The sequence below is a fragment of the Poecilia reticulata genome, chromosome 6 (assembly GCF_904066995.2).
Source record: "Poecilia reticulata chromosome 6, P_reticulata-male-v2, whole genome shotgun sequence".
NCBI classification, from domain to species: Eukaryota; Metazoa; Chordata; class Actinopteri; order Cyprinodontiformes; family Poeciliidae; genus Poecilia; species Poecilia reticulata.
Genome location: NC_088835.1, coordinates 638,610 through 657,004, shown reverse-complemented (window position 1 = coordinate 657,004; position 18,395 = coordinate 638,610). Strand labels below are relative to the sequence as shown.

General features: G+C 38.0%; 1 protein-coding gene across 1 annotated transcript in view; it reads left to right on the top strand.

Annotated features, from left to right (window-relative positions):
• The window catches only part of LOC103465652 (voltage-dependent calcium channel subunit alpha-2/delta-4-like), a 78,884-nt gene that overhangs the window by 32,619 nt on the left and 27,870 nt on the right, over positions 1–18,395 (top strand). The window contains exons 5-19 of the mRNA XM_081607578.1: positions 1,519–1,635; positions 6,558–6,617; positions 8,315–8,477; positions 8,564–8,695; positions 10,452–10,512; positions 11,243–11,393; positions 13,144–13,218; positions 14,106–14,195; positions 14,312–14,425; positions 15,661–15,739; positions 16,013–16,146; positions 16,336–16,353; positions 16,907–16,984; positions 17,546–17,626; positions 17,721–17,795. Of these exons, the coding sequence (XP_081463704.1) occupies positions 1,519–1,635; positions 6,558–6,617; positions 8,315–8,477; positions 8,564–8,695; positions 10,452–10,512; positions 11,243–11,393; positions 13,144–13,218; positions 14,106–14,195; positions 14,312–14,425; positions 15,661–15,739; positions 16,013–16,146; positions 16,336–16,353; positions 16,907–16,984; positions 17,546–17,626; positions 17,721–17,795 (1,428 nt within the window). The remainder of the gene's footprint in view (positions 1–1,518; positions 1,636–6,557; positions 6,618–8,314; positions 8,478–8,563; positions 8,696–10,451; positions 10,513–11,242; positions 11,394–13,143; positions 13,219–14,105; positions 14,196–14,311; positions 14,426–15,660; positions 15,740–16,012; positions 16,147–16,335; positions 16,354–16,906; positions 16,985–17,545; positions 17,627–17,720; positions 17,796–18,395) is intronic.

Below are 18,395 nucleotides of genomic sequence, written 5' to 3'. Positions count from 1 at the left end.
GATCGGCACACCTCTAATATACAGTATATATATGAATATAAAGTAGGTCTAAATGACAGTAAAGTTTCACATGTAATAAGGCTAGGTGTTATTAGATTTTTACATGCACAAACATACGTAGGGATCATTGTGATGCAGGACCTGCTCTGATTTCTCACTAAACCTGTTTATCTTTCAGCTTTAAAATGGTCACCTCCAATCAGATAGTATAGAATAGAATAGAAAAATTGTTGGTCCCAGTGGGTAAATTTCAGTGTCACAGAAAGAAGTTAAGGTACTTGGGGACAAGTAATAAAGGTAATGTGCAGCTGGGTTTGTTAATCCAAAGCAATATGTCACATTAAGCTTGTTAACAGGCTTAGGCTACTAGTTTTGTTGTTGTTCCGAGGTGGGTAGTTCTGGTTACGTTTACTTGACAAACTTTTTGGAGACAAAGTGTACTTATAGGAGTAGTTTTACTGCACTGTACTTTTTAATTTTACTTGAATAATAGTATAAACTTACTTGAGTAAATTGATTTTGCATTTAAAGCAATAGACTTAAGAGAAGTAGACCTCTGCAACGTATGAGCTAATGTTTATGTGAATCCAAGCATGATTGTTCAGCATTTTCTTCATGTCACTGTTTACACTGTTATTGTTTTTTGTATTAGTAAACATGGTTATTTTATTTGAAAGGTTACATAATCTTCTGTTTATGTATTTATGATAAATTAAATGTTTTCTTAATGTAAACATTGCTGTCCGTAGCATTCTTCTAAGTGTTCAGTGTTGACAAATTAACAAAATTGTAAATTGAAAGCAAGATTCCTCAGATATGTTTCACAAAGAGGTGCAAAGTGTTGATCATTTTAACTCTACATATTCTTACATAACTCTGATTTCTGATAGAAGTTAAGTGAATTTAATAAGTGGCGTTATTTTAATATTAGAAAGCAGTGAGAGAACCTGGACAATCATGTATTTTCCATTATTTAAATCTACGCAGTGCCAATGTTGTTTGGTGTAAAACCCACAAAATGATGCTCAATTAAATCACTGATTTGTGGGTTTTAGAAGCTACAAAATTGAGAAAAGCACAAAAATCACAAACCTAATATTTCTGAATAAATGGAGGCAGAGACAATGGAGATTTTTGTAGACAGTGGAAGTTTGCACTGATAATTTATTTACCTTCTGTGTGCTTCAAAGGCTAATTGGAATTAGCGGTTAACTTAATCAAGGGTAAATAACCAAACTGCATTTCTTCTGACATACAACAACCTAATCCACTTGAATTTTTTTCATCTCTTACTATTTAATCACTGTCTGGATTCAGAAATAAAAAAAATAACTTATAAGAGCATATTTTCCTTATGGTTTGAACCAGAGATATTTGGGATTACTTGTTGGGTCTCTTACAAATACCAAATACTCCAGGTAGGTAGGTTACGGTAATTTGACACCAAACATAACATATTTTGAACTTATCTGCTGTTGTTTCTACTCAAACTGACACCCGATCTGCTTTTCTTTTCAGAAACTAAAGGATGTAGAATCCATTATCAAGATTACGGAGCTGAATGGAGATGATTTACTGAGGGACTACTCTGAGGAAATCGAACGAATGTTGGGAAGTAAGATGAAGTCTGTAAAGGTAAAACAAAAACCCCTCTTAGGTTATAATAGAGCATGTTTAGACACAGTGCTAGTAAGATAAAGTTCTTGTTAAAGGCAGAACAAGGTACTAAAATTTAGCTGAATGTTGGGCCAAATAAAAGTTCTCTTTCAAAGCATTCGTTTGGTGTCTCACAATGGGAACGCCCCTGGCGTAACCTCATCAGAAGCTCCTATTACATTACGCCAGCCAGGATTGGCTGGAGATAAGCCTGTCAGCGTCAGAGAGGGCAGGGACCCTCCCCCTATAAATAGGGCTGACGCTGAGCAGACATCTTATTCAAAAACCTCTTCTCTCGCAACGAGCAGGAGTTCCAACCAGCTCTCGTGTAACTACTCACATTATTCTGAGCCAAGCTAAACTGTCCACAGACGAGTGCGCAAGCTCGGTCGCCGGGCGCTTGGCTTGGGATTTCTGTTCGGTATCACAGCGAGTAGCTTCTCTCTGGTAGAAATATCCCCCCCAAAAAAAGCCGACTCATCGTAAGGTTATTCGTTGGCAGTTTTCAGAGTAGCAATACTCCCACCGTAAGCTACCTACTGGGAAGCCGCAACGCTTCCCCCACCATAGTCTAACCCAGTGTTTCTCAACCTTTTTTGGGCCAGCGACCCCCTAGCCTCTATCCAGGTCCCTCACCGCCCCCCACCAAAGAATTTCCAGGCTACTTTGCACTGACCATTATTTTATCATTAATATTACTATCACTATTGTAGATGTTTTGATTTTTATGCTTGTTTCTGTATTTATCATCAAAAATAATTTCCTAGAGAACAAAAAAGCCATGTGAATAGAAAAATGCAATGAACATTCAACTTAAAGTTAGGACAGCGAAAGTTTTAATACGTATGTAAAATGTATTTTTTTTAAGTTAGATGCTGCAGCTTTAAGCAGAGGTTCGGTGTGAGAGTCACTACCAGGTGGAGCAGAAGCGGCGCTCCGTCTGTGAAATATTACTACCTGTAGCGTGTAGCAGCGGTTCAACAGCGAGAGCAGAACCAGCGTCTTACATCGCACCTCGAAGACTTAAATAATTTTAGGGTTATTTGTTTAGCTTTCTGACCGTCATGCTAATCCGGGTGAGTGTTTGTAGCTGTGCGCTGCTTTACCTGCTATCTGATCCTCCATATGTCTTTTTTACTGCAGTGAGCCTCGATGTAGCCAAACTCCGTCAAGTATGGCATTGTTTTTATTAGTATTAGCTTCGTTGTGTTGATGTATTTTGACGTGCTTCAATTTTCCGCCGCAACACGCAAACGTCCCCATTCACTCAGTGCGTTATAGTTCCACATCGCTTAGGATTTGTTGCTGCGCCTGCCTGCACAGGCAGGCTGCGAAATGAGATGCAGGTGATCGGCAACAAGAGACAATGATTGCCGATCACCGATCATGCACTTTTTCACGAAAATCGGCCGATTATGATCAGTGACCGATCGATCAGCACACCTCTAATATTTATTCTCAGTATTAGATATAGTCTCAACAAACGCATGACATTTCAACAATATTATTTTGCCTTTTATCTGGAAATAGTGTCTGTTTATTCTTGCCATACAGTCCTCTGTATTAATTATTGCTCGAAAGGTCTTGCCGTATCAGTTTATTCCTCTGTATTTACATTAGTTTCTTAGTTTATTCTTGCATTTTGTTCTTTATTCATTTCCATTTAGTTTCATTTGATTAGTATTATCCTCTCTTTGTTTATTGAGGATAATACTATTCTCTTTAGTTTCTTTCCTGTTGCTAAATTTATTTTATCATTTCACCATCAGTAATCTTATCACCTGCTGCGTCGCCTAATCATCATGTGTTTCACATCATGTGTTGAGTTTTTCACTGTTCAGCGCCGGATTCTCTGTTTTTATGCCATAATTCACATCTAGTTCGTCGCCGTTTTATGTCCCGCTTCTCCTGTTTCAGAGTTTTGCGCAATGTGCGCGTCTTTTTTTTTTTAACCCCCTAAGGTGCAGGGCGGTCGGGAAGCATATCGATGGGGAAAAGGCAGACTGACATAAACTTTTTAAAACAACGGAAACAATTTCTGTATTCTGATTATTGACATTTAAAAGTGCTGTGTTGTTCTATCACCCCCGTTTCATACCGGACCACTACAGCATCGGTGTTAACGATATAAACTGAACGTTTTCTATCGTGGTATCACCCATGGAGGGATTTCTTGATTTCTTTATTTAAATGGGTTATTTTTTCAGAGGGATACACAGTGAGGGTATCGTGATTTTAGCTACCAGTAGCAGGGGAACGGAGCGTTTGATCATCAATTGACATTTCACCATTTTTAAAGCGCGGGTGAACCACGAGTAAACTTGAGTTTGACACATAGCGTCATCCTTGTAAGAGGTCTTCAACATTTCAATGGTTTCCGATGCTTTTTTCCCGAGCAGGAAGCAAAGCTTCAGCCGCGCGCTGCTCATAGAACTTCTCCATGAAGAAAAACGACGGCTGGACAAAACAACTCTTACAAGAAAATTCACTGTGGGTAGACAAAACCTTCCACATCAACGCCGCTTGGCACACTGATTGAGAAGGCGTGGTTGAACAAATACCTATCGGCAGAATCGTGTACTACGAAAACTGCGCGTGCAGCAGCGTCATTCTGGAAACTTTTGGGTACCCCCTTGTGTGTGTGTATATATATATATATATATATATATATATATATATATATATATATATATATATATATATATATATATATATATACATAAGCATAAAATATATCCAGATTCAAGACCAATATTTTCACTTTGGTTTAAAGGATTCATTCCCAGTATATTCAAGATTTTACTTTTTCTGTCTATGAGCAGAATCTCAGATATGGATTATTTGTGCAATGACCTTCGGTGTTCAGTGTTTGTTCTGATTGAGCAGAAGAAATGTTTTTGCAATCCAAAATATCCATCCAGCCATCCATTTTCTTGACACCCTTGTCCCTCAGTGGGGTCGGGAGGGTTGCTGGTGCCCATCTCCAGCTAACGTTCCAGGCGAGAGGCGGGGTTCATCCTAGACAGGTCGCCAGTCTGTCGCAAGGCAACACAGAGACACACAGGACAAACCACCATGCACACACACAATCACACCTAGGGTCAATTTAGACAGACCAATTAATCTGACAGTCATGTTTTTGGACTGTGGGAGGAAACCGGAGTACCCGGAGAAAACCCACGCATGCACAGGAAGAACATGCAAACTCCATGCAGAAAGACCCCAGGCCGGGAATCGAACCCAGAACCTTCTTGCTGCAAGGCAACAGCTCTACCAACCAAATATCTAAAATAGATTTTTTCAAAAGTTTTTTCAATTGGCTCTCCTCAGGTTTTCCATCCCCAGGCTTTAACTCTGAGGTGTTAAATTGTTCTGCCTTTGTTTGAACATCGTCTGTGTTGTATTTTCCATCTTAGCAGCTGTAAGTTAGAACGTTAAGCTTTCACCTGCTGGATGGTTGTTTGACTGAACTTTATCTTTGAAATAGCAAAAGAGAGGTCACACCAGGTGAAAAATACATAAATACCTTTGAAAAAATCCTCACAAATATATTTAATATTTTGCATTCTGTTGTTGACCAAAAAGCAAATAATGTTTGGATTTTAACTTTTAATTTACATGAACTTGTTATGTATGGACAAAATGTGAGCTTTTGCCTAGTTTTTTGGTGTGTTTGTTTATTTCCATCATTTATAAGTTAGACATATTAATTATTTTTGCCTCTCTATGTAATGGAAACACTTTATCACTGTTTTAAATCATTTAAAAGTAGAAGTTGCCTTCTTTCTTGCTTGTTTTTGTATTAAATATATTTAATGGAATAATGCTTCTCTGTGTTAACAGAGTAGATCATTAACACTTTCAGTCACCTGTATAAGAACAATATTTTTTGCCCATATTGAAATATTCTTAAGAAAATAATTGCAGATTAAATAATCAGAGCTTGCCTTCATTACTGGTGAGCAGAGGAGCTCTATATGCTTTTAGGTTGGAACTTCTTCCTCTTTTTTAGTTTTTTTTTGTGCTTTGTGGATGCAAAACGGCATGTAGATCTGCTTCTTCATGTCGAGAGTCTGATTTTGAGGCTAACCAGTTCTGGATCGGCCTTTTAAGTAGGATCCTGCACTGACATGTTTCTGATTGGCCGATTAGATTGGTTTGCTGCTAGGAAGCTAAATGAGGTCAGGTGTTTCATGAGATGGAGCTGAACTCATTCCAGGATCCTCCTTTAATCTTGAAGGTACAGCATATAGAAATCACATAAAGTGGAACAGCTTTCTCACAGAGTTTCTGACTATCTGACAAATTCCTAATAAGCATAAGGCCGTGAAGAATTAAATAATAAAATTACCATTACATTTACCCTTTAATCTCTGTGAGCGTAATATTTTAGTTTGTTAGTCTTATGTCTAAAGAAAGATAATTTCATGTAGTTTAAAACCATCATATGAGAAACTAAAATTTTGGTCTGACAGACCAATGTAAACACAAGAGTTAATGCATCTATTTGCGGACAGGCTTTACGTTACAACAAGATCTGGGTTATGGTCGTTGTTGTAAGCAGATTGTGTCAGGCTACTTAAAAGGTTTAGAATTGGTTAAGGGTCTCCCTGATTGTTATCATGTTGATTCAAGTCACTTCAGCCGTATGAACAAATCAAAGTAACTGTTAGGAGTTAGAAACTGAAGGTGGTTTGTACCTTGGAAACAGTTCCAGACCACTGGAGTGTTGGAAGTGAAATGGTGGTCTCCAGGTGAGACCAGAACAAACTACAAAGAAACCAGCATTGGTGCAAAACCAATTATTTTGTTCTAGTCACTGTACACAGAGGTTCTACACATTGTTCGTCCAATGTCTAGTTTTAATTAAATTTTATTGTGTCTGGTCTATTTCTTGCTAGAGGTTAGCGGAGTCTGCAGAAGATGCTGACCTGTACCATGAATACAACAGTTCACTGCAGGTCAGTGGATCCTCCTTTTTGTTATCACACACATCTGTCTGTCTGCTTGTCAGTTTGTCTGTTTATCTAAAATCCTTGTTTTTCAAGGGAGGGAGATGGTGCTCCACACACCACTGCCCACACCAAAAACAGTTTTTCATTGATAGACTCAACTTGGCAAATTTTTCATGTAAACAAAAATCTATTTACTGCTCATCCCACAAATGCATTTTCCTTTAAAATGTGGTACCATTTAAATGGGAAAAGTGACACGTGTATGCGTGTGTGTGTGCGTGCATGCGTGCGTGCGTGCGTGTGCGTGTGTGTGTGTGTGTGTGTGTGTACATAAATATTAGTGTGTGTGAGTGTGTGTCTATCTAATTTGTTAGTCAGAGGTATAATTGGCTTGCACTGTTAGATAATGGATAATGCTGACTGTGAGTGAACTGGAGGTAACAGCAGGCTGGTTTGGAGTTGGGGCAGCGACACGCAGGAGCTTTACAACTTCAGCTGACACTTGAAATTAGATTACATCAACTTTAGCTCGCTGTGAGGAAACTGGGTCAACACCAATGCAAGAAATCTTTGCTTAAAAAAAAATTCTATATGAATCCATTAACATAACCAATTTCTGCTGGTTGCTACAAAAACGAAAATAGCAACAAAAAAAAATAATTTTTAATATTTAAAGACATGCATGTCATGAATATAGAAGAACTAAAGATTCACGATGCCCTTTGTGTTCTTTGGGCAGATAGTCATCTTTTCTGAAGTTACCCATTGTCAGTTACCCATCTGACTTTCAATGTAATGTTACTCTAATTTGGCCCAACATGAAGAAGTAATCGGCCCATAAACCTATGAACTGGTTGTGCCACCTTTGTCTTTCACACCTGCCATCCAGTGTTTGCAATGACTGACATCAAATTTTTCTATCTCTTTGGAGTAGCACAGGTCTTCTCTTCTTCATCAAACGTTTTTATATCTGCCAATTTGGAAGGTTTTAAAGAATGTTTGGAGAGTTTAAAGTCATGACACAGAATTAAGTTCAGAGGTTCACTAGACAACTCCAAAACCAAAATATACTTTTCTTTTCCATCAGTTCTGACAACGGCGTCCAAGTACATAGCACCATAGCTACCCTAGACTATCAGACTAGCAACATCTTGTTTGTGAGCATAATGTCATCTTTGTCTGTTTGATGATAGGTAATATTGAAGTGTGATTTTAAAAAAGCAATGACAGAACTCTGTAGGAGGAAAGACGTTTTTATGTATCTACACCAAAGACACTATCTACAACAGTGTCTTTGGTGCTGTGGCTATTCTTTGTCATTTAACCAAAAGATGAACTACATCTTATTCATCTGGAAAAACCTTTAAATTTTTTTGTATTTCCCCGAATTCCAAGATCCCTTTTCTGTGTTGGTGAATATCCTATGTAAACAACCTTCCTAATCTGCCAGAGCACAGCTCCTCCCACTGATGTCAGATCACATGTTTTATCCTGTTTTCATTTAAAATATATATATAGAGAAATGAGAAAATGTTTAACATATAGAGCATTTCTGTATTTTTGATTTAAGGTCCACATTGAGTCCTTTTCATTTGCTGTCCTAGTTTTTTGCTAATTCTGTTTTCAGAGAACAGACACAGACAGCACTAACATGTAGCAATGATTGGTATTGAAGAGTTTAATTCCCTTTTACTGTCTCTCAGTTTGACTATTACAACTCCATGCTGATCAACACGATGGATGAAGACGGGAACTATGTGGAGCTGGGCGGAGAGTTTCCGCTTGAAGAAAACGAACATTTTAACAACCTGCCTGTGAATACTCAACAGAGCAACATCCAGGTTCCCACAAATGTCTACAACAAAGGTTGTGAGGAGGATCGCATCACACAACTGCTTGTGGAAGTAAAATTGCCCAAATCTTTCTCACAATTTTGTCATTTTCCCAAGCAGATCCCAAATTGCTTAATGCCATCTACAACTCCGAGGCTTTGAATGATGTCTACATTAACAACTTTCTGAGAGATCCCACACTTACTTGGCAGTACTTTGGCAGTTCCTATGGCTTTTTTAGAATCTATCCTGGTAAGTTTATCTTGACCTTTCTTATGTTCATGATTTTAAGTATAGTAAACTGCAAATTCATTTCAATAAGTTTCTTCTATGTTTGTTTGTGCCTGTTTCTGATGTGGGATTATTACATCAGGTTCAAAGAAGCTCTTTCTGAAACATATGTCTGTTTAAAAGTTTTACAAATGTATCTTTTTAGCACATTTTAAAACATCAGCATTTGACCAAAGTGCTTCGCAACAATCACGACAAGCTGATGTTTTAAAAATGTGCTAAAAAGATACATTTGTAAAACTTTTAAACAGACATATGTTTCAGAAAGAGCTTCTTTGAACCTGATGTAATAATCCCACATCAGAAACAGGCACAAACAAACATAGAAGAAACTTATTGAAATGAATTTGCAGTTTACTGTACTTAAAAACAGTACTTAGAATAAAACTAGAATAATGTGAAAAAAAACTAAGAAGAATTAGGACTTCTAAGAACTTTTAAGTATTTCATACTTAACCAGTAAAAAAAAAGTTTTTAATGAACATTAAAAGGTACACTCACTCTAAGCACTGAGAACATGTAAAGGAATGTTTGATTACTTTTATGTTTTAATTTAATTTTGAGGTATGAAGGAGAAACTGGTTGGTTTACCAAATCTTCCCTAAAGTGTGTGGATGTTAGGAAGATGCCAAGACATAGAGGAAGCTGTTTTAGATGACAATGTCAACAAAAGCTTTGTTAGAGGTACTAACCTCTAGAAGAATCAAACAAACTATGGATTGTTTCCTATCCACAGTTTGTTTCCTATGGATAGGAAACAAACTAAATTCTGAAGGATGCCACATATGAGATGAGTGAATGCTACAAGCAGACACTACAACACTGATGATTGAGAGCAACTTAAAAATGTATCTACAACAGTGAAGTAGTAAACCTCCCTGATGATGTGTTATTGTTATGTTATTAATGCAATTATTAGTTTCATAGTCACAGTCATGTTTGAGTTATCCGACCGAGATCCATTTCTCAGGTGCAAACTGTCAAACACACAACTCTTCATTCTAATCATGCAATGCTCCGTTCTTATCATTCAAATCTCCACTCCATTCCAGAACAAATTAACGCAGAAAAATTTTCATGAGCTACTAAATAGTGATGCAACTTAAGATGCCAGTGTGCCCCCTCTATTATTCTTTAGTTTAAACTTTAGTTGTAATGTCATTCGAGTGAACCTGGCAAATAGAGCAAAAAAATTTGGAAAATGTTTACCAAAATTTCTAGAAACACATATGCATGTTTGCTCTTCAAAAAACATGCTTTAAATGCACCAGATCTATATTTGTTTTAAAAACTGGTTATGTCATATAAAATAATCCACTGTTTCCCTCAGTAGTAATATGTTTGTAACAACGTCAAATTGAAAGGAAAATGGAAGCGCTCATGAACACATTAATTAGACAATTAGCTTAATAGCTAGCACTTATTTATACTGTTATCTTGTTGACAATTTTACAAAAAATTAAAAATAAATGATACATTTAAGTCCTATGTTTTCTTAATTAGAAAATATATTAATTAAGGCAGAACTGTGCCTTACTTATTGGTTTTGCCCTAATTAAGGAAGTTGAAATATTTTCACCTTGTAAGTGGTCATATTTTAACCTCATTTTGCAGCAGTTTTGAGTTATATGAATCTCAGGTAATTTTCTTAGTATTGGTATCAAATTATTGTTTTTTAATTGTGACAACCTTCGTGACTGTAAACTACCTCTTCCAGGTATTAAATGGACTCCTGACAACAATGGTGTGGTAGCTTTTGACAGCAGAAACAGAAATTGGTGAGTTCTCAGAGCACACTGAAGTCAACATTAAATGTGTATTTTCATATTTTTTGAATCTCTTATTATTTTTTGTGACCTGGTGTCTCTGGAGTAAATGTGGAGAATTAATTTTGGCCATTGAGTGGTTGTCAGGTAAAAGACTGATATGCTCTAATAGATTCTCTGATTCCCTGACACACCGCATTAGCTACTTTATACTTTCGACTTCTTTTTTACTAGACATTGTCTTTTTCTGCTTACTCATGAGATAAATAAACTGCACATGCAGAATAATAAAGTCATAGGAATTTATTGTTCTTTCAATGTTTCACACCAGATCATTGCGTTGCATGGTGTATATTTTTTGTTTCATTGTTTTTTAGCAAGCAGGAATAACTGCTCTGTAGAGTTCTGGTCAGACAGAGACCTGGTTCCCCTGAGTGAGTAGACTGAACGGTGACCTGGACCTGTGATCCTCTCTAAAAGACGTTAAGCTGTTTCCTCAGCCAGGTCACTGCAGCCGACATGGCACCATATGTGACTGTTCATGCGCTCTAAATAATACCAGAGAACTGTATGTCCCTGAACATTTCTCCACAAAACGAGTTTTCACCTGAGACACCAGACACTACTAGATCTATGAAAATGTGTTCTGAAAAAAAAATGTGAGAATACATTTTTACTTAAATAATTAACACTAGGGTCCTGATATTGATTTAAATGTGTCTTTTGCTTCACTGTTTCACAGGTATATCCAGGCAGCTACATCTCCCAAGGATATTATCATCATGGTGGATATCAGTGGCAGCATGAAGGGATTAAAGATGACCATAGCCAAACAGACCATTAACACCATCCTGGACACACTAGGAGAGAATGATTTTGTCAATCTCATTGCTGTGAGAGGCATTTTTAACAAGTTTTCTTATTCACAAACACACTTCTACTTTGCAAGAGATTGATTAGATGTGCTTACTCAGTTACATTTGTTTTCTTTATGTATGTTACACCCTATTAGCCTAGGGTGTAACATAAGTGTTCTAACCTCACAGTTCATAAGTGGGGGCTTGTCCGGGATATTTTTGTTGAACATCCATCCATCCATCCATCCATCCATCCATCCATCCATCCATCCATCCATCCATCCATCCATCCATCCATCCATCCATCCATCCATCCATCCATCCATCCATCCATTTTCTTACACCCTTGTCCCTTAGTGGGGTCGGGAGGGTTGCTGGTGCCTATCTCCAGCTAACGTTCCGGGCGAGAGACGGGATACACCCTGGACAGGTCGCCAGTCTGTTGCAGGGCAACACAGAGACAGACAGGACAAACAACCATGCACACACACTCACACCTAGGGGCAATTTGGAGAGGCCAATTAACCTGACAGTCATGTTTTTGGACTGTGGGAGGAAACCGGAGTACCCGGAGAAAACCCAAGCATGCACAGGGAGAACATGCAAACTCCATGCAGAAAGACCGGGGCTGGGAATCAAACCCAGAACCTTCTTGCTGCAAGGCAACAGCTCTACCAACTGCGCCATTTATTGAACATGGCGAAGTTTATTTTGAAAATTTTGTGTCAGACCCACCCTACTATTGAACAAGTTATTGACTGTAGGAAGGGTGATCTATTTGACATTACTGATCATTATGAAATACCTGTGTTGAAATCATTACTTAAGAAAGACCTTAAATCTGTTGTTTTAAAAGGATGATCTGACAAAAGAGTGCACTTTGTTTGCCATTTCATATGCAAAAAGTTAACAATTTTAATCTTTATAGAGCCGACACCAAATTAAATTTGAATTTGTGTCTCTATTATTGATACTGTGTTAGTTAGAAGGGGTTTCTCGATTGATTGTTACCCAGAAAGAACATGGGCAAAAACTGTTAGTGAACCGGTTACTGGGACTGACTAGTATATATTCCATTGAGGGAAAGTAACTTTAACATATGAATTCCTCATATGTTAACATAAAGGCTCGTTTTGAAATATAAGCTGCTACTTACAGGCATTGCTTCGAAGAACTCGACCTGGAATGCGGCGTTCATAACAAACACGTGTGTTCATCTGCTCTACCGCTAGTAAACAACCGTACTGATTAAATAACATAAAAATCAAGCAGTTCCCTAAAAGTCCAACAGATGGCAGCAATGTGCCATGCAAAACAAAACACCCACAGTTTACAGGACAGACTTACTGCTAAAGAGCCCCCTGGTGGTTGAAGAAAAATCCACATATAAACCGGAAAATACAATATCTGAAAAACAATCTGAATGCTCTCTGGTCCACTGGTCAGGGGGCCGGACCAAATTTGGAGGCGGGCCGGATCCGGCCCGCGGGCCGTAGTTTGGGGACCACTGATATAGAGCATTGAAATGAAGTTTCCACACAATCAACTGATCCTTTAAGACTTGAGACTACTCTGTCACAAAAAAGAAACACGATTTGTCCTGATACAACAAAATTCTGCAAATTCCAGTGAACTGATATCAATTCAAAGGGACCTAATGTCCTCTTTCACATGTGCACATCATAACAGGAGTGAATCAGAAGTGGTACATATGCTATAAAGCCTCAGCAGGAGCCTCATTAGTCTCACACATGCTTTCTGAATGTACTTTTGTCTGCCTCTGTAGTACACTGACTATGTTCGTTACGTGGAGCCATGTTTCAGAGGAACGTTGGTGCAGGCTGACTTGGACAACAGGGAGGTAAGATAATTATCATCTTCTTTAGAGAGCTTAAAGAGCTGAGCATTCATCTCAGCTGACATTTAACACACACACACAACTTCTAACATCGGTTTCATGGCCTGCTTCTAATGCCACTACACTAGGTTAGAGTGTAATTTGACCTTCAGGGGATGGGGCATTCCCAGTGGTAATTAGGTGAAAGGTGGGGTACATCCTAGATAGCTCAACAGTCCATCTAAGGGCAACTCAGAGACACAAGGGACAAACATCCAGACTTACAGAAACCATCAGTTATTTGGGCACTTAGAGAGACAAATTGAGCTAACATGTCTATATATAGACTGTGGGAGGAAACTGGAATACCTGAAGAGAACCCACTCACTCTTTTTTCTGGAAGTCTGTTATTGTGCTCTTATGCCTCGTTTGCACAGAGAGTTACGGTACAGGTCAGTTCTGTATGCTATTTAGTTTATTTCTGTTGTAAAAGTGACTTGTATACAGCAGACCCAAACTGCAACAAGTTCAAGGCATTGTAAGTGCATCACAATTGTTGTCACACTCATATGATGCCACGTTGGACGTTTTTTTTTTACCCAGGCTGATACCAACTAGTGGTGGAATTGATTTTGTGGCCTTAAAATAGCATCAGAATAGCAGCGCCCTATGGTGCTTCTCAGTGCAAACAAGGTAATACTGTAATAGCATAAAGATTATTATATAAAATATCTTCATCGCTAAAACACAGACTGAATAAAAAAGAAGAGCACAAGTATCTTTCCTTGTTAGAACAGAAGTGACAAATGTGTGTTTTACCATCACAACTGTTTTTGTACAGTTTCTGCCATGTGGCCAGAATTCTGTAAGTGTTGCATCTGGTGTAATAGAGTTTGCCATTTCTCTTTCAGCACTTTAAGCTGCTGGTGGAGGAGTTGCATGTTAAAGGTGAAGCAAAAATAAAGAATGCCATGAAGGAGTCTTTTAAGATCCTAAATGAGGTTTGTTTATTTTTGGCTTGATGGGTTGGAGGTCATTCAGAAAAGAATGCCTTGAATCTGGGAAGGAGTTTTACTGATCATCATCTTTTTTTTGCCATCTGTATGTTTGTCTACAGGCAAGGATGAATGGTCAGGGCAGCATGTGTAATCAGGCCATCATGCTAATCACAGACGGAGCCATGGAGGACTTTGAGTCTGTCTTTGAAGAATTTAACTGGCCAGAGCGCAGGGTGAGGAATAGGAAGGAATTCAATAATGTTCTTACCAATATGATTTTAGCCTCAAGGTTTCCATCTTCCCCTAGACACTAATGTTCATTAGCCTGGCAAAAGACAGCCTCTTGTTCTACTCTTTACTGGACCTTTGGCTATTGAGAAACTATTGCATGCTGGAGGCGTGAACTCTGTTGAAGTTTTAAACGGCTGAATCAGATTTTACCCAGTCACTAATGTTTGGCTATGACCTATGTATTGCACCAACTTGATCATGATGGAAGCTATGCTATGAAGCTTACCGGAAATTTATGAAAATTGAAGTGCTGTAAACAATCCTCTCACCCCCCACTGTGAGACATTTTTGCATCATCATCTAAAATATCTTAAAGACTCTTGCTCTGACTTTAATTGCTCATTATTTGGTAGCGTGGTCAACACAGACTGAATTACGTCATTCACTTACTCTGCTGCCCCTGCCAAACTAGGCTGACTACATTTCTAAAACATAATTGTCTGCACATCTTCCCAGTTTTGAGGTCAGGATCATTCCATAAACCTGATGGTCGTCTCCTGTTTTGATATGTGCATGGAATCAGTGTCACCACTGTCTAAGTTCATCCAGTTCATCCACATTAATATTAAATCAGATCCAGTAAAAGGTAATTTCAAGGGTCAGGCATGTCAGGCTCTATATTTGCCCTTGACTTTTCCCTCTGTATGGTGTTTTTTTAATGCTGAGCTCAAGCTCTGTTTCAGCATGGTGTCTGAAATTACTCATGTTTTACCTTTTCAGAACATCAGTGAATGGATTTTCAGATTTCTATTTGTAAAAAAAAAAATGTTAGGTGATGTATTTTCTTTCCTACTTTACAATTATTCACAACTTTATGTTGATATGTTGATATAAAATGCATCCAACTTCAAGTTAACAATGTGCAAAATAGGAAAATATTTATTGTATGTTCATAAAGTTCTACGTTTGTGACAATAAAAGGCTCACTGATGGTTTCTAACTCGTCCAACAGAGCATAAACATTGTTTGCATTTACAAAAGATCACTGACCTGGATTTTTATGGATGAGGTGTTTTCCCTAAACCCTCTCATCTGGCTTCTCTCAATACTGAACTGTACTTTTTATGTGTGCATGATTCTTTCTACATCAAAGTTGAAAACATCTTCAGCACAACATATGATAATTTGTCAACATTGTATATAACATACCTTTCCATTAACATGATTCTCTGTTTAGGTTCGAGTGTTCACCTACCTGATTGGTAGAGAGATGACATTTGCTCAAGCAACCAAGTGGATCGCTTGCAACAACAAGGGTCAGTCCAGTGTGTGTGTGTGTGTGTGTGTGTGTGTATGTGTGTGTGTGCGTGTGTGTGTGTGTGTGTGTGTGTGTGTGTGTGTGTGTGTGTGTGTGTGTGTGTGTGTGTGTGTGTGTGTGTGTGTGTGTGTGTGCACGCGCACGCGTGGGGGTGTGTGTGCGTGCGTGCGTGAGTGCGTGCGTGCGCGCGCGTGTGTGTGTGTGTGGTTGTTAGATCTTACCACTCTGAATGGGCACAGTCATAGAGACTATGATCTTGTGGTTTCGTCAGGTTACTACACACACATCTCAACTCTGGCTGACGTTCAGGAGAATGTCATGGAGTATCTGCATGTGCTCAGTCGACCAATGGTTATCAACCATGACCATGACATCATCTGGACAGAAGCCTACATGGACACAGTGGTAAGATGACCCGTCCACATTGCAGCACAATCACTTGAGTGTCCTTTCCCCGAAAACGCTGCATATTGCGCATCATCTTCATTTTCATTTTCTTCATGTCTGTGACTTCATGTCCATCTGTCTCTTCCTTAAACTGTATTTGGACTCATTCTTTCATGAACCTGTTGGCCATGAAACCCACTCTGGCAGCTTCCCAACACAAAGGAGGTAAAAAATAATAATAATAAATTAGTAATTAAATAAATAAAAATAATAATACAACCTTTTTACTGTGAGATGAATGTTGAGCATTTCTGTCATATTTCTTCTTCAAGTTCTTTTTTTCAGTTCTGGCCAAATATGCGATACTATTGCAAACTTTGTGCTCATAGTTAATTTCTTCCATTATGGTAGGAGCCAAATATTTTATCAACATGCTTATTATGTTATTAGTTACTGTCTGTTAGTAAAGTTCCCACAATCTGGATTCCAAGCATTCAGTCAGGTAATCTTGCGCAGCACAAACTTCAGCTGAAAAGAACTGTAGAAAACAGGGACATAATCTGACATTCTTCACACTACTGGTTGAGATTGGCAGAGTTGTCAACATGCATTTAAAATGTCCTTTATTTTACACAAATAAATTCAGCTTCATAATGCCATCTGGTCAATCACTTTTCTGCTGTCTGAAATTATATTTTTTTGTAATTGCCTTGTTGTGAATATGTAAGTATATAAACTGAATTGAATTAATGAGGAACCATGTTCTATTGTCTTTTAGCTTTTCTACACCAAAGCTCAGAGTCTGCTGCTGATGACTTCAGTGGCCATGCCAGTTTTTAGCAAGAAGAAGGAAACGGTCAGTTCAGCAACTCGCCCTTTGATATTCTCTGAAAGTCATATTTATTTGTTCAGATACAATATCAAATCCACATATATGTGTAAATTATAATGGAACAACTTTCTGAACAATTGATAAGTGAAGTTTATCATACATGGCTGAAAGAATTTATTTACTTTTTTTCATTTTCAACATAAAAAACATAAAAGTTATGAAAAACAATATGTGGACATGACACACAATAGTAATCATGTAAAGTATGTGTAAAACCAGTCAGTGAATACAATTAATAAGAAATATAATATTACAAATTCTTGAAAGATGTTCAACTTATTGCTTTGCACACATTCAAACATGTTTGAAAATTTATACCAATGTCTGACCCAGAATAGAAACAAATCCGAAACAAAAAATCAGCTTAGATCTAGTTAATAGTTTTCATAGTGGAAAATATTAATATATTAACAGAAGACATTTAAACAGTGACATTACCAGAGAAAGGAATAACTGAATCACTGAAACATGACATTAAGAGAGGTTGTGTGTAAACTCTGCCTTCATGATGCTGCCTGTCTTCAGCTGTCGCATGGCATCCTGCTGGGTGTGGTTGGCACTGATGTTCCCCTCATGGAGGTGATGAAGCTGGCGCCGAGATACATAGTGAGGCCGAGTGTTCTTCACTTCTCCAGCTTTTCAAAACTTTTATTCTCACACATGTGAATAAAACTGAAAGCAGTGTTGTTTGTTTTATCAGCTGGGACCGCATGGCTACGCCTTCCTCCTCAACAACAATGGGTACATTCTGGCTCATCCTGACCTCCGACCTCTGGTGAGTACAGCTTCTGAACACTTTGTTTTCTGCCACAGTGATGGATAAAGCAGAGCTGCTGAGCATCAAACTAAATCCAAACTTAGTGCTCAGAAATAGAAAGATGTAAGAAACTGTGGCAGTCATTGTCACTGACTGCTTAGCAACAGAACAGACTTTAAGTCAACCTTACAGTCCTCTTTAATTAGTGGCCAAAGATCAGAACAGGTCAGACGTAATATTTTATTTATTTTTTTCTAAAAGCAGAACATGGAAAATATAGAACAGTCAGCTCTTCAGTAGCACATTATTTAAGAAGGGAAAATTTCAAGGATGCACAAAGAATTTAACAAAAAAGTAGAAAACATTCTACAGAAGGAAATGAAAAGGAATGCTCTGAACTCGTATACCACACATTAACATAACCCAATAACATATACGTACACATATATAGTTAGCACAAAATTAGAGGAATTTGTATTTGGTCTATCACTTTCTTATATCAATTCTTCTTTATAATAAATCTTTACAAAATCAACTGGTGCCATAGATTAGGCTCCTCTGCCCATGTCAGGCAGTTTATTTTGTTATTGACTCTGATTTTTTGTCCTGGGTGAATGA